A 16,963-nucleotide genomic window follows, 5' to 3' on the forward strand; every position below is an offset into this window, starting at 1 on the left:
CAGACGTACGGACAGCCGGCGGGCGGGCAAGTCCTCGGGGCACCCAGAAGGGACATGACGCCGAGGTTTCTCATCCCTGATGGTCTATTTTAGTTACGCAGGTGTCTGTGCTCGACAGGTTGGTTTGAACAGCTCATGGGTGGGAAGGGGTTGGTGCTGACTGYGGGTTTCATGGCTCCGGCTGAGGAGCCAGCCCGGCAGCCGACATGCAGTGGTAATATTCAGTACCCTAAATAGGAYTGCAACACTAATTTTATGACTTTTTGTAGCCAACGTCTTTTCCCTCGATTTTAAACAGTGGCCTGTTCATATTGTTTGAAGTCTTTGTCCATTTGTCAAGACAGAGCTTTTTTTTTCATTATAATATAGGTACCCTGGGGAAGTAATGAATCACAGAAAAATGCCTTCCTGAGTTGTCTGTCTGTCTTGATCAGAACAGTAGCTTCTATTCTAGATGCCTAACAGAATAAAGTGAATCAGAAACAAAATGAGTTCAAGATGCCAGCTATATCCCTTCCTCCAAGCTCAGGAGTTGCAACTTGGCTTGAAACTCTGTTTGAGGGCTCTTGCAAAACACATTGCTAGCCAGAACCGTATCCCTGTTCTTGACWCTTGAAAATCTAGGTTCATTTCCTGGCATCTTTCTAGGTATTGTATTYTACTTAAAAATGCCTAGCAGCGCCTGACAATGCAGTATCATAAGATTTTTTTTTCTTGATGATCTRCAAGAATTCCATTTTCCAAAAGTTCACATCCAAACATATGGCCTTGGCAGAAAAAAAGGGATGGTGGGGTCAGTTAGGAAAGAATAAATCACTTTGTAGAAGAGCAAAAATGAAAATTATAATTAAATAGTGGGTTAAGAAGTAAGGAAGGAAACAGAAAGGACATCTGTTTTAAGATATGACAAATTTGGGAGGAAAAGTCTTCCCAACCTCCTTCTCATGGCAACTCTTAACCACCAAAATATCTGTGGATCTGAATCAGGACATGTTCTTTTGCTGAATGTCTCTGGCATTGCGGACTCTTGCAAAATAAGAACCAAATCAACTATTAAAATGGAGATATTAAAAAAAAAATAGAAGAGAAAGATGAAAGTGATTTTTTTCTACTATGCTATTGGAACAATCCAGCAAAAATAAGAATGATTTTCTGGTTGGTAGCTCTCAAAGGAATAGTTTGTCCTAAATGTAACTGATGTTTGAGGAAACAGACACTTTAGAAATTACCAGGAGCAAAAAAAGACCTAATGGAGCACAGAGGAGATACTCCAAAAAAAGCATACTTGAGTTTTCAACCAGTCTTTGAGCTTCCCCTGTTTTGGTTTAAAAAACAAAGAGGAAGAAAGGTAAACATTACTAAATTTAATGTCAGCTCCATAAAACTGAACTGATCATCTAATGCATTCACTAGCAAATATAAACTTTTTTTTGTTGTTGTTCATCCTGGATATTTAAGGTTAGTACAGGGAAATGGCCCTACAGGTGAGAAGGAAAGATTGTTTCGCCAGTAGCAAAAAACCTAGGAAGGAGGAAATTAAAGTGCTTCTGGTTTAGGCAATGCATCTGCCAGTTTTGAAAAGCTAACGGATAGACTTGTGTGGCGTTTCTTTTTCATACTGTTACATTTGGTCATGGTTCACACTAAAGTGTTTAACAATAACTGATATGTTTACAAATGCTCTCTGAGAAGCTTAATCTCTGCCAATCTGAAATGAACCCAAATGAAGGCAATAAATGAGGTGAATTTTGCACTGAAAAGAAGAAAATAAAGAAGCAAAAAAGAAGACCTGGCCAACTCCTCAGATACTTGCGGAAATGTGGAGCTTTTAAGGCASTGCTTGTGTTTAGGGAGTCTACTTAGAGGTGTTCCAGTGTTGAAAAACTATGAAATAGGTTGGGTAAGAAATAGTAGACCGTTCACTGGTCAGTAATATGTATTTTATCGTTTCAAAAGGTTATTTTAGCTGCCCTCTCAGCCTACTCTTGTTTCAAAACCCCTTTGGTATGCATACAGGTGCTAGTCCTTACCRGTTTGGGGTCAGTATTGATTCCAGAACACAAATGACTTTCAGGGGAAGTAGCTTGTTCGGAGTCCAGAGTCTCTTCAGAGCAGGTATAGAAMCACCTGAAGGTGAATAAATCTGTGTAGGGTTTTTTGGTTTGTTTTACTCCTACTCTTTATACAGAAGGAATTTTGCAATTGAGATAGACTTGCTCTAATTCTGTATATTCGGGAAGACAACATACAGAATATTTYAAAAATAACTRTGCTCTAATTTCACAGTCCAGCAACCTGGCCCAGGCATGATGAWGCTGTTTGTCCACATTTGGGGGAAGTTAGTTGCAAATTCTTCCTCAAGCAGAGACAAGGAACTAGATGCTCCAAGGAAAGAACAGGTCAAGAAGAGATGTCTTTCTTTCATAATGTGCAGAAAATGGTAATGGTTCAACTGCTAGTGAAGGGGCTTGCAGAAGTAGACTTGAGAGCAGCTAAAAGTTTTTCATTTTGTGTACCCTGAAATCACCATGCTGTGCAATGAGAAAATCTTTCTTTTTTTTGACAATGTTAATTCTCAGAATGCCTCATTATAAGCTCTGAGATCACGGCAGAAAAGCCTGGAGTTCAGATTTTCTGGTCAAGACAAAAATTTTGAATCAAAGTTGTTTATAAGAATCCGTCAGAATCATTTTCCAATTTCCCTTTTACCACACAGCATAGCCTGAGTAGGTGTTAAGTGTAAATAACAGGGCAGTTTTGAGACAGTTCTCTCCCTGGGAGAGAGTTGACGAAGAGAATTTAATCACATAAACCTAGGGCTGGAAGGCTTAAATTCAATAAAATAATCTACCTTTGCTGTTAAGTAGGATTAGTTGTAGGCAACAGGAGCTGAGATTACTCAGCACCTTGAGGTGTGATGTATATGTTTGCTTTTACTCACTATGATGAATTTAAATGCATAATGAGGGGCTGATAACCAGTACCTATCCAGATTTGGCATTAAGAAGAATGCTGACATTGTTATTTTATATAGACAGTTTAATTAAATTAAGTATGTTTCAATTTTAATTAAATATATTTCAATTAAAATTGACCATTTGAATTATGGAAGAAGGAAATAAGCTAGACCAGGTTAATTCCACTTATTGAACCTTTTCTTTTGATAGAACAACCATGATGATGATATTGCTATGTTTTTGTCATATTTTCTATGATGAAGTGGCTATTCAAAGACGAGATACTTTGTGCTAAACTTTTCAGATCGGTCACATTGACTTAAATGTAGGACATGTTACTTAAATTGAAGGAAGAAGCAAGAGGAATGTGTAGCATTGATTTCCATACTATTAGCATCAGTGAGACAGAATTGAATTAATTATGATTAAATAATAGCTTACAACAACTAAGTTCACAACCAGTTGCATTCTATTCCAAATATTTCTATTGTTAGTCTACATACCCTTTTATTTGGAAATTATACGATGTAAGATGATTGGTGTTTATTCTGTTGATACTAAGATAATTCATGATAGCTTTTCTRGCAGAATTGGAGTACAAGTGAGGAACCAATAGCCAGTGTATAATTTTTTAACAATTTTGTGGTCTTTCAAAGTGGAATTAGGGAGTTCAGTATTAAGAAGACACTGATCCTACAYTGGTCCTAAAGTGCGTGCACTTCAGCCCAGTTTTGTACATATGGATATCATACATTTGTCCTTCTATTCTCAAATGAAATAAATGTTTGTTCTGTGTTTTTCTAAGTCTCGTTTCTTAATTACATAACTRTATTTTCATTATCCCTTGTTTACTAATTCGCATGGGGAATTTAAGAAGAATTATGACCARAGTAATGACAGTCATATTATTAATTAATAATAATCCCTTAGGAGCAGGTCTACTAACACATATTATATTTTAAATAACTATATTTGTTTTCACACAAATTTATTAAAATTAAACTATTATGGAATCTTTCCGCTTTAGCTATTTATGAAAGATTGAAAAAAATAGTGTAATATAAAAGGGTGATTAGCATTTGCCCTAGAAAAAGTTCCATTAGTATTCCTTTCACTCAGTTTCATATATGCATTATCTGCTATAACATTAAGAAAAAAGAGGAATATATTCATCTCTGTTCATAAAAAAGGAAGTATCTTAATAATTCTTTGTTTGTTAGTTCATGACTCATAGCACAGAATTAAATTTAATAAGCTTTTTCTTTGATAAAGGCCTAGATTAATAGCTTCAAAGAGAGGTAGACATTTCAGTATAATTCAGTTATAGATGTGTATAATTAGCAGGGAGGACCACCATAAATGTACTCGTATATCATTATTTAAATATTATAAAAAAAATAAATATAAGAGCATGTTTGCAAGTGAGGAATTCTGTGCATTGCAGTACTTAAGAAACTAGGGTGCTTTTTCAAAACAGTTTTACCATGATATGTCTATAACAGTATAGCGTTATAAGCTTTTTTATAGACACTTCTTTGTACAAAAAATAAACTTTTTTCTTGTCTCTGCGAATGTGGTGACTGAGCACCCAACAGTCTTCACTGTGCAACAGTCTTGTGACGTGGTCAAGTGCAGCTGGAAACRGAGGCAGTTGCTTGTGTTTTCCAAACGAGAAGGGGCTGCAGTGTCTGTGGCTGGTGGTTGTCAGCAACCAGGGGCTTCTAGATGCTAATTCTGGATTCAGTAGATTTTGAGGTCCTTAATCTCATTTTAGGTGATTTTTTTTTAAAGAAGTTATTTGTCCAAGATCTAAAAGGAAAAATTTAGAAGTGAACATKTGCTTGCGTTTTCTTTCCTTGATCTTTTTCCCTTTTTCCCCCTTTCAGTGTAGTCAGCATGTGCATAGCTTCTGGTTGCATTGCTCAGAAATGACATAAAATTGTTGAATGGTATTTGTTCCTTTTCTTAGATAAAATTTGCTCAAACACTATAAAGTTAGAATTTAATTTTCAATGATAACATTATCTTTATGAAATTTTTAAGTTTAATTTAGGTTCTGTCATGTAGTATTTCTACAAAAATAATTTAACCAGGTTATAAGAAAAAGAAAATAGATTGGTGGACTTGTGAGACAAACAAATTTGAAGAAAATACATGCTAATGAATGTAGCATTTTCCAGGGAAAATGATAGCTAAATATGACTGGCTTTTGCTATTTGCATCTCTCCCCTATGTCTCAAGTTTTTCTCCTGAGAATACAGTTTGCTTCTGTGCCTAACACATATCATCATGCTCAAGATTATGTGGTGCAGCAGGATACCGTATACACTTTAAGCATATGCAGAAACAGGGGTGAAAGGCAGAATGGAATATCTTGTTATAAATGCATCTRTTTAAAAGCTGTTTATTTCATTTCTGGGTATACGTTTAAAAATAGATTTTTAACCTTAGCATTATCTGGGGCCATACCATTTGGCAGCCCGCATCTCTACRGCACTACCACACTGTAGGCAACAGTGATGCTTGAACTGGACCAGTTGCTTCTGCACAGATACTCTCTGCGAGGGCCCTTCAGTCCTGGGACCGACTTCGGTTTTCCCCTCCAGCCTGCAGCTGTCTGCATTTCTGCAGCCGGTCTTTCGGGGCAGACACATGGGGAGAGCAGTGTTAGATGCATTGGCCATGAAGCAACATAAGAGGTTAAAAGATTTCGAGAAGCAGAATTTTTTATTATATGGTAGTAAGCAGGTATTAGCTCGTATTCTACCGAAAAAATAAAAAAAAAGTGATAGTTGTATTAAAATATTGAGAAAGCAGAACATGAAACATGATAAATACAGATGTCCTGTCTCTTGTGAATTTTCCTATTTGCAAGGGTTTATGTAATACCACAAGAAAAGATACTCGAATCTAAATAATAGCAAGCAGTTACTATTAATTCTGTAAAAGTTGCTAAATCAGATCTGTAACTGAAGATATATATTTTTATCATATTATATATTAAATTGTTGAGCCTGAAATGCTAACAATATTTTCACACATATCCAGTTACAATTCAGAAGATAATTTATAATACATTAATTGCAACACTTTCTTAGTCTTACATACTTCATTCCTGAGTCTTTCATATACTGTGTAGTTTAAAAAGAGGGAGAGACACTTGAGAATGAATTTATCTGTGCTCAATACTCTGTCTCAGCCTTTTTTGTTAAGTGATTTTACTATCTCTCTTTACTGTCTGTCATCTCCTTAATCACCTTTCCTTTTTTTCTGCAAGCTTATTCTGAAAAGACAAAACCCACAACAGCCTGTCTTTATACCTGATACATCCCTGCTAATATAATCTAGAATAACATTTTTTTAACTTTCCTACTTTAAAAAGTGCTTTTACTAATTTATTCAACTTGTCTTTTTAGTTTTGTTCTGAAAGTATTATTTTAATCTATTTAGTATGATTCTTCCCATTCCTTTCCATCTTTATTTTCTGCTTTTTTTTTCTATATTTGCATACTAAGGGCATTCATTCTCACTTGAAGTTGATATAAACTTCAGTGAGCTGAGTCTAAAGTTTTCTAGTATTTGTAGTTTCTGTGACAATTTGGACAGTGAACTGGAAATTTAATAGCAATATCTTTGCACATTATTTTTCTCTGGCTTACTGAATATAAAACTATAAACCCCATAGTATAATGTCTGCCTTATTTTTTGGTTGCTAAATGCAAAACTGCTTTCATGCAGCGCCTGATCTGCCTGATATGATTTCCTAGGCTCACAGAAGCTGAGACAAGAGAAGAGATTCCCTCTGGTCCTCTTCCTTGGTTTATTTTTGGTATTTTCACTGTTCTGGCATACGGCAACCTTTTATAATGATCTTACAAATCTTCAGGATAAAGCCTGCAAGGTGTTGCTGTTTGGAACAGAAGCAAAAAGGGACAGTAAAGAAGCACATTGCTCGAGTGCGAGGAGGCAGGTGGTCCTGGTAAAGAATTAACGCCCCGACGGAGGGCTGCCTTCAGTGTTGCAGAGCGCGGCGCAGGGGACGTGSGAAAGGGGCCCTGCCACGTAACCCCACCTAGAGCAAGCACCTTGGCTGTCTGCAAGATGGTTGGGCACGTTCCCTGCAATGTAACCAYTTTACATTCAAAGTTGTCTTCTAGATTAGATGCATGAAAACTTAGACATCATGCAGYGCAGTTTTTCCCCAGAAGGAAGGGGCTTGCTAAAGTGAAGTGTGGAGAAGGGGAATCTTCGCGTGCCTGCTTATTCTTCTTTAATTTTTGCCTATATCATTACTTTGATTATCCATAAGTCTTCCACACTGAAGCTAATTTAGATTATAGCAGGTTCAAGCATATTTAAAATGTCTTTGATTCCAACAGTGAAAATTGCTTGCGTAYTTTTACAGTGCTATTAAACGCCATCCTCCCAGCATGTTTTGTTTTACTTTTTCCTTAGTATACAAAAGAGTCTTGACTTTGGGGAGAATGTGCTATGCTGCTTAGTTTGGGTTAGTCAGACTTCCGTGCGGGAGTGCATGAGAAATAGAGCTGTTTTCTGCTTTGACCTCTGGCTGTGGGGAATTCTGGAGGCACTGGTATCTCTCAGCAACCAGCCACTGATGGTGGCCTGAGGCGTCTCGAATAAATTTCTTTGCCTGCTGTTATGACTGACAAAGGAAAGAAAGTCTTCAGCTGCTTTTCACTTTTACTCCAGCTTTGCCTGATCCTGTGTCACTGATTTCCTCCCTACTGAGGAGCTGTGTCAGGCAGTGGTGCTGCTGCTTGCTATGGAAAAATTGCCATTTTGCTCTTGTTAGAATATCAGCAATTTGTGCAATCTCGCTTATTCTGRACCTACAGAAGTCTACCTGGATGCTGGCAATAGCCAAGCTGGTGGATCCAAGAGAGTTTCAGCACTGCTAGACGTGGCTGTGTGCTCCCCTGCTTGCAGCCCCAYGGTGGGTGTGCAGGAGATCCCAGGAGATGGGCGTCCACATCCCCCTCTCCGTGCTTTACTTTCCATAATGAAGGGATCAGGGGGTCTAGACTTGAACCCAGCTTATTCCGGTCAAATGTTTATTCTGGAAAAATGGAGGACTGAGKACACAAGTCATGCTCCATCCACATAACTTCTCTGCATCACAGTGTTGCTGTGATGAATCATCCTCCTGCTCCCAGGATTTCATAGCTAGGTCTGTGCTGACTAAATCAAAGATATTCTSTATTGTCAAATGTAGTATCAGACCAAGGTTATTTCTAGATTTTAGTATGTATTAGTAACATTATTAATACCATCTCTATTCTGTGTTTGTGACAGACTTAGTGCTCACAAGACAGACCTTACTCCAAGGACAGCTCATGTTACCTTTAATATATATTGTAATAAATTGAGGTAATACTACTTTTGCTTTAAAAACTAATTCATGTGTCCTATATCAAGTTCAGTCCCAAAGTACTGTGCAAGATCAACTCRTACAGATTATTGCCTAATAGGATTTTAAAAAGGTCTAACATGATTCAGATACCAGAGAAGAAAGGGCTCTCAACAAAACTACTGCAAGATGTTTGCTTGGCCAGASTTCTCATCCTTCATTGCTCTTTGGAGTCTCCTCAGGCCAAGCACCATCTCGTTTGCTGTGCCACCAAGCAAGCAAAGCTGAGTAGGGTTGGATGGGACAAGCACACTAAATGAGAGTAAATGTGTCTGAATTCTGCTGGCTTCTGTTGCCAGTCTTGTTATCCTTGACAAGAGGCGGCAAACCTATACCAGTGAGTTAGGAGGCATTACTGGTCCCATCCGGCATCGTTAAGAAAAACCAAAAAAGATGCATAGGTGCTGTGTATAAATTGTTAAATTTGCTTGCTTTAATGTAGGAATTAATAAGCAAAAAGTTGTGGTCTGTCTTGTGTCATTCTTGTTAGAGAGCCTTAAAAGTGATTAATTATCCTAGTAGAAATCCAGTTCTCTACAAAGAGCTGGAGGGCAGCAGTGGCAGTCATGTTCCTGCTGCCTYCAAGCCAGTGGTTTTTCCCAGAAGTGATGATAAGTCCTATCACATGCCTTCCCTCCTAGGAGTCRCTATAAACATCCACTACAAATTGTCAGGATTTCTTTAGGAGTAGGTGGCTCCATCACCTTCACTCTATGGTCTTTGTTTATGTTACCAGACCTCTAACATATCCTCTTCAAGTGACAGCTGTTAGCACAAGTCTCTGGTAGCTAGGATTTGCTCAGAATTAAACGTGGAGATAGAGAGCTGTCAGCTGACATGTGGCCTCCTAAACATCATTTGAATTAGTTACAGACCATGGTATCTGTTTGTTTTCAGGCCTACAAGCAGGAAGGGGTGGAACAAACCTGGGCAAATGCCTGCAATTTAGTATGGGTTCCTGAAAGTTCTTCAACCATCATGCACTCCAGTTTCACTGCGGTTGTTTTGTATGGCTAACAACATTTCCATGTAAACTGGAATAATCTTCTTATCTGTTAAAGGTCCTCTTTAGTATGAAAAAATATGCACAATTGAATGAGACTTATTTTGCTCTGTTGTAACAAAGACTAAAATACCTGGATCAAAGTTTCATGGCCGTTGCCTATGCACAATTTACACTCTGGGTATTGGCAGCTTCGCTTCAGATGCTGAGGAGCGAGCTGTCACCCCTCCCTTCCCCGCTGCTTGTAGAGTGCGGTGCCCCATGCTGATGATGCCAGGCAGATTTAATTGTGCATGCTCAAAGAGAAAAATGACATCCACGCTTGGGTTACTGCTCTCCGTGGCAAGCTGACAAATCCCCCAGCTGTCAACTAACCTCAAAGGCAAGTGTGCATGGCTCTAGCTTATGTCTGCTTGCATTCTGCCCATGGGCATTTCTAAGCTGAAACCCATATTGGTTGCAACACATTTCCTGTTACTGAGAGAAAAGTATGGTCTGTTCTATGTGTTTCAATCTTCAATAGTGACTCACACAATTAAAGTTTATTTTTGGACAAACTATAAGCAGGTAAAGGCAACTAGTTTTTGCATATGTGGCAATGAAAGGACAAAATGTTTATGGTTATGGATTTCGCTAAATTGCTGATTGCTTAGAGAAAATCACATTTCTTTCTTGAGCTCAGAGACATTATATTTATATTTTTATTTAATGATTGGGGTACTGTCTGCCAGAGAACTGCACGCACACAAAATAACCTTAGCAAGTGCCAATATATATGGAAAAATGCAAAGAGGCATGCGCTGCTAATGAAGTGTTGGAGTCAAAGAGGAAGACTTCTGGCAGAAGAATTGTCACTTGTGGTGCACTGCAGGTTGTCCRTCTAAACCTATCATTACCTGGCACCTCTGATCTAGTGGAATAATCAAACCAATCTGTGAATGGGCAAAAAGCCATCCTAACAGATGGCTTTGAGTGTAGGTAACCAGAAAACCATGCACATACATTAAATATGGGTTCAGAAAGCATGGGTCTTATCTAGGAACATCAAAACAACTGTCTGTTTTGAGCTTCTCTGTATGTTGTTAAGAACATATGTCATACTCATCAGACACCCACATAAGATGGACTAGAGCCAGCTCCCAGAGTTCTGCTGAGMTTTGTATGAATTGCTTGGTTGAGCATGATCTCAGCTACAGATTAATCTTGTATTTTATAGTGAACTTTGAATTTGAATTAGAGTGATAAAGCATGAAGTTTGAGGATGGAACTCCTGCGGAATTAGCATGCTTAGCAGAGGCCCCACCTCACCGAAATTTTCTGGTTRTGGAGAGGGCTTTCCAACCTGCCTCGTACAACTGTCTAAGTTTCTTCAATAGGCAGTGGTAGAGAGTGAGAGGCTTTAGCTACCTGCTGAAAAAGATCCAATACCTTTACATTTTGAATCCATTAGAACTGGATCTTGGAATATAAGGAAATAACACCAAATGCTAACRTCTCTGTCAGGACAGGATTTAGTTCACCAAGCTCTCTTCTGATACTGAGCAGCCAGTGCTAACCTTCCTTTTTGTAATAGATGCGTAAAACACTCAGCTAGAAAGCGGGAATTCCTGGGTTCTTGGCCTCTTCAGTATAATAAAGAGCAGACCCTGACCCCCAGGGTGAGTACTTTTCACCGAGTAGCTGGAGCTGAATCATCTCACAGCCAACTGYCATGAGGTCGAAGGGAGCACAAAGTAGCAGGACCCTAGGGAGTTCTTCACCACCAGGTATTTCCACAAGCTGAATGCTTCCCCACCAACACGATGGGGAAGCATACATGCATGCAGATAATGTCTCTTTTAGTGTCCAAAATTAAAGTTAATATCTACCCAAAAACAAAAAAATGTTTGCTAGATTCTAGTGGCTTTCTGAAGCATCTATTCAATAGAAAATTGTAAGCTAATTGGAATTTMAGCTGCCTGAATTTAGCCCCAAGGCAGCAACATCAGGATTWWGGGGAGATATTTTAGCTTCAACGAATCTCTGCAAATACRCGGAGCCCTCAAGCTCTTTTACTGRCGCTGGAAGCTGTGCAGGATGCAGAAATGCCAAGGGAGTTCAAATTCGTCTCCTGCTTCCTTTCTGCTACATAGCAGGCAGAACACAGGAACAGAGGAACACGGAATAGGGCACAAGTATGTATGTGAATCTGGTGCTCTCTGTTGGCAAGAGGCAATTTCAAAGAATATATTTGTCTGAGAGAGAAAGAGCGTTTAGTAAATCAGACAGTGAAGACTGAGACTGTCAGGAGTGCAGGACCAGATTTCTGTTCCTGGCTGTGCAGACTTACTGCGCAGAGCTGACRGCCTTTCACAGTCACAGATGACATTTTACTGTAAGGTCTGTCTTAGATATTCTTTGAAGACTCTTTACGTACAGAAACACTTTACAAATTGCAGAGGAAGTAACCATAAGAAAAGCATGCATTCTTGCAAACACTTTTTCATCCAACTAAAATCAAGGACAGTTTGGCCACTCGAACAGAAAGTGCTAACAGATAGTTAAGTATGGAGTTAGAATGAAATTCAACTGTCTTAGATAAAGGTAATAATTTTTATTAATAGTGCAAACCTTTCATACACGTGGAAGGAACTTACACGTGCAAAACACATGAGGGCAGGAGATCACACTCCTTAAAGGATGGATTTATCTTTGACTTCTCTGAGCCTTTGTTATGCTAATGATAGATGGATATTCCTGAAATCCATTGCCTCTGTCTATGTCTTACCCTTTGATTTCTTTATTAACTCTCCTCCCTTGTCACTWTGTGTTCTTGTTAGTTCAGATCAGGTTTTGCAGCTTGCATCATGCTTAGCAATCTTYTACAAAAATGGTTACTTGAGTTTTCTAGTTTATGTGCATTCTCGTCTTTGCTGTACTTTTCTGTCATTGCTGCCCTGGGTGAGCTGCCACCAGTCTGATTTTGATACTAACAGGAGGTTTCCTTTGTTCCTAGATTAGTCAAGGCAACTGACCTAATTAACCATTCCCAGCTCTCATTAATAAACATTGTTATGGTAGTTTGGGATAAACGTGTTCATCTACACTAGAATACTAAATATTTTATCTAAAAATTTAATTTGTTTTCAGGCACTTACATAAACATCCTGAATTATGACGGCCCTGGGTGCCACTGACTTTGCTAAGACTGTAAATCTTTGGCATTTCTGTAGTCAAGATAYGTGTTTAGGTAAATAGTTGTGGATGTGGGTGGTTAACTACCCCACAGGGGCTGTTTGCAAACTTTGACCACCACACTACGAGTAGATGGCACTTTTAGTATCATCAAAAGCTGTTTGTAGCTCATAATGCATTTAAGGATATAAACAACATGGATTTAAGAGCAGAATATATAGGTTAATGTAGCTCAYCAGCTATGAGGCTTCTGAATTAGAGAAAAACTAGTAAGTAAAGAACAAAAGAGATTACTCATGAGTTTATTTTAATGTGAAGAGTGAGAGATTTTTTCTGAAGCACTACTTATTACTGCAGTGTGTAACTGCTTCATTATACGTTATTCAGTACAGGTATGTCTTGCAACATCTTGTGCTCTCTCTTGGGACTAGATATATTTGAAACAGCAGCATAATTTTGCTCAAGTGCTAGGCTCTGAACTCAGCTACAATTAAATATTCAGCAGTATTCCCTGTCTCTAGCTAGACTCATGTAGTAGTTATGAAAGATTAATTCAGTGTTAYGTTTCTGTTTAATGAAAGAGTTGAAGTAAGCATTCCTGTTAAAAATTACAGATTTCAGGTTTAGATGATCATGTTTTTATTATGCTTTTTAAAGGACACATAAGATAAATGATCTGTATAAAGTTACAATTTTTATTGAGACCTTTCAGGATACCCTTCCTAGCATCTTAATTAGAGTCCTTCATGTAGTTTGTTGCTTTTTCCTTGCCGTTTCAAAATACATTGCGCAGATTTCTCAACTGGGCATGCCGTAAGTGACCTGCAGAAGAACAGAGGGCATTGCATAACAGAATGGTACAGATTTACAGGTCTTGCTGTATTTTATAGATGTTATTTATATTTTCTTTTTAGTCAATATTAATATTTTAAATGATATGCAGATCTGGATGAGAAATAGTAGCTATAAGGCAATTTATTCTAGAAGTTCATTTATTCAAGAATGTTCCAAAGGCAGGAGAATAAAGCAGAAAGTTCCAGCTTGTGTACCACGCAGGTTTTTTACAGTTCTCTCTAACAAAACTTACTTGCATTATTTATGAAGTTCATTCCAAGCATTGGTGTAGCATCTGAAAAGTAAACTCAACTGGCAAGTTTGAAGTCATAATCCTTTCAAAGCCAGACRTGAATTACAGATGATATTAATCAAAGAACAATAAATGGTACGTGTTCAGTTATTGCTGTAAATATGACCTGATTGATGCTATCTGTGTTTTTTCTCTGTGTTCTACAGAGCGCATTGATTTAGGAAGATATCTTTTGCCTAGTGTCATGAATGTCAGAACAATAGAAAAATGTACAAAAAGATTTGGGGATTGATGTGAACTGAAAGCTATAATCTGGTTTATTAGCAAGTTGGGGATTTATTTTTAATTATGATTTTGCTGTAAATACTGTTTGTAGTATTGTATCATTGGAGTTCTTTTTTGAATTTTGTTAATAGCTTTTATTTCAGCTGCATTAATTAGAAATTGAGAAGTGAAATTACAACCAGGCCTGTCTATACTCTCTTAGAAGAAAATAGGTTCAGCACTGTGGCTCTAAATAGATTGCCAGGACCTCAGATCCTGTTTCATAGGAGGAAAAGGCCTTAGCTCTTTTGTGGAGGCTCTTTGGGATCTTGGGATGTGGCAAAGCCGTGTGAAGAATTCCTCTGCCATTTATTCCTCTCTTCACCACTCATATCTGCCTCAGTTCACCAGCCTCTCAACTGTTCAACATGAGCTCTAGGCTTAGTTTGATCTGTTCCATAAATCAGGTTTACCGAATGGCCCTCCCTTCCAGCAATAGCTTCTGTTCAACAGGGGAATCTGTAAACAGGAGGACCTTGGGCTCAAGMGAAGCTGGATAGGAACTTCACAGAATCACTGAAATATCTGCAGCAGGGCCCTCCGGACATCGTTTAGCTCAGCCTCCCGCTCYAAGCACATCTGCCAACCCTAGGCCAAGGTCTAGTTGAGTCTTGAAAACTTCCAAGGATGGCTCCTCTGCCACTTTCCCGTGTAACCCGTTCCAGGATTGCACTCCCGTCCTAGCAAAAGGCTTCCTCCTCACGTGCACCCTGGGTCATATGCTGTGGATATTGCCACATGTTGTTCAGGCTACCACAACCAAAGCATCGTCTTTGTAGTTTCCCATCAAGTAATTGCAGGCAGCTCTTAGATCACTTCTTACTCTCCTCTTCAACAGATTAAACAAGCTCGCCTCCATCAGCCTCTTCTCACTGTTCAAATGCTCTGATCCTTAACCATCTTGATAGTCCTCTGCCGGACCCTTTTCAGCTGCACCTTCCATATGCCTCTTGAACCAGGGGGGCAAAATTGGAGAAAATACTCTAGGTGAGACCTAAACAGTACTGAGTAAAGAAGATAMTAATAACTTCCTTTAGTCTGTGGGCTGCACTCCTGCTAATACAGCCACGTGCGAAATTTACCTTATTCCCAAATGAGAGCACCTTGTTGGCTCATATTCATCCAGGCATCCACCAGGTCRTTTCAGCAGTGCGCCTCCCTAGTGTGTGACTTCCCAGCCTGTGCAGCACTCGGCGCTTTTACTTGATGACCTCCTACACAAGGCTGCTCCTGGCTTAGTCTTCCAGCTGCTCAATATCCCTGGAGGCGGCACCTCTGCTGGTCCRTGTGTCAGCCACCTATCCATAGCATCATCTGCAGGTTTATTAAGTCCACTGTGCCGACAGAGGAAATGTATTATTATGTCTGACTTGAAGTTGAAAGGRATAAGGAATGAGCAAGACCCTGGTTACATTTGCCTGGTCTGTAACTTGCCTAAAAAGAAGTGTCCCTTGTAATGCATCCCAGATGTTCATCTATCTGAGAAGCRGCAGTCACTGTAGCGTTTTCAGATTCTTGAATGACAGTCAGTGGCAATTGCCTGTTAAAGGAAGAAAAAAATGAAGGGTTGAAATTCAATTATTCTTTCTGTTTTGAAACACTAATTAACTGTTGTACAGTTCTCCTGTCGGAGAGCCAGCTGCAGTGGGCTCTTATTACCATCACCAGCAGGCCAAGAGTTGAATACAAAAGGAAAGCAACTAAAGAAAATGGGAATTCTGACTGAGACAAAGGCTATACAATAAGTATAAATTATCTAATATTGTGTATTTTGTATCAGTAAGAAAAGGAAATTCATCTGATCTTCTGTTTACTGAGCCAGGAGAAGCTTGCAGTGCTGTAGAGCTGATACCCAAYAGTCTTAAAATAGGCCTGTTTTATATCATTTAACAATGTTAGATGGTAAAGATGGTATTGTTACTTAAGAGTTTAAAGAAATAACTCCTTTTAGAAATTGGTTAGTGCATATATAGAATAAACCAAAGACTACATTCAGTGGCAATGTCATTCAGAAAATGATACAAATGTAGAGTTTAAATTCATAACACTATAATCATTGGTATGTTATGATTAAATCACCCAGTTAAATGAATCCAGTGTAAATTTTACATGCCAAAGTGCAGTGTCAGAAGGCATCTGCGGTTGGGGGTAKCCACCAAAAATATAAAATACTTATAAATTTTTTTTGATACAATTTCAAGCTGTTTGAGGTTGGCACCTTTCTTGAATGTGAAAATCTATTTGCATCTTGTTTACAAATATGCTTTTAGTGTCTGCTTTGTGTGTACACCTTGTATGCCTTATGTGTTTTATTTCGTGTGTATATCTTTTTTCTAGCCACCTTAATACATGCATAACTTTGTCTTCCCATATATTATAGATAGTTATCCAGTCCTTGCATATCTCAATTTCATATAATTTCTGCATACAAAAGTATGATTTTTCAGCATGCAGGTGATAATACAGACCAATTCCTCCAAAGAAGATCCATGTAGAAAGGTGGGAAGTGCCAAATGGTAGTTCTGTTTTGGGTGGTTTAACAACTCAGCCAAAATAATGGCAAAGTTTTAGTGAGTTTTACTGTTTACATTTCAGGATTATAATGATGAAATTCGTCAGGAGCAGCTGAGAGAACTCTCATATTTGAATGGTTCGGAGGATTCAGCACGTGGACGGGGCATTCGAGGAAGAGGAATCCGCGTGCCGCCTGCTGCTCCTTCAAGGTGTGTTAACATGAGCTGTTTTGCGGCTAGTTTTAGAAAGTGTAAACACTAGTATAACAAGTCTGAATAGAAGCAGATCACATACATGTCATGATCAGTGAACCAAAATGTTTTTCTTTTGAGAAACTGTCTAATCTATATTGTGCCAGATCCTGTAACGTACAGTTCAGAGGTTATAGTGGGTGGTACACTACAAATAGCAGACTACAAATCAAATCAGATTATGAAGCCAGTGAAATCCTCTTTCTAGGAAAAAATATTCTG

The 16,963-nt window shown here is 38.6% G+C and overlaps 1 protein-coding gene across 1 annotated transcript in view; it reads left to right on the plus strand.

Moving 5' to 3' along the window:
- KHDRBS2 (KH RNA binding domain containing, signal transduction associated 2) overlaps positions 1–16,963 on the plus strand; it is a 302,140-nt gene that overhangs the window by 160,058 nt on the left and 125,119 nt on the right. Inside the window, exon 5 of the mRNA XM_085324893.1 lies at positions 16,572–16,699. Within this exon, the coding sequence (XP_085181019.1) occupies positions 16,572–16,699 (128 nt within the window). The remainder of the gene's footprint in view (positions 1–16,571; positions 16,700–16,963) is intronic.

Source organism: Rhea americana, unplaced genomic scaffold, assembly GCF_003343005.1.
Source record: "Rhea americana isolate MKP2758 unplaced genomic scaffold, rheAme1 scaffold_94, whole genome shotgun sequence".
Classification (NCBI taxonomy): Eukaryota; Metazoa; Chordata; class Aves; order Rheiformes; family Rheidae; genus Rhea; species Rhea americana.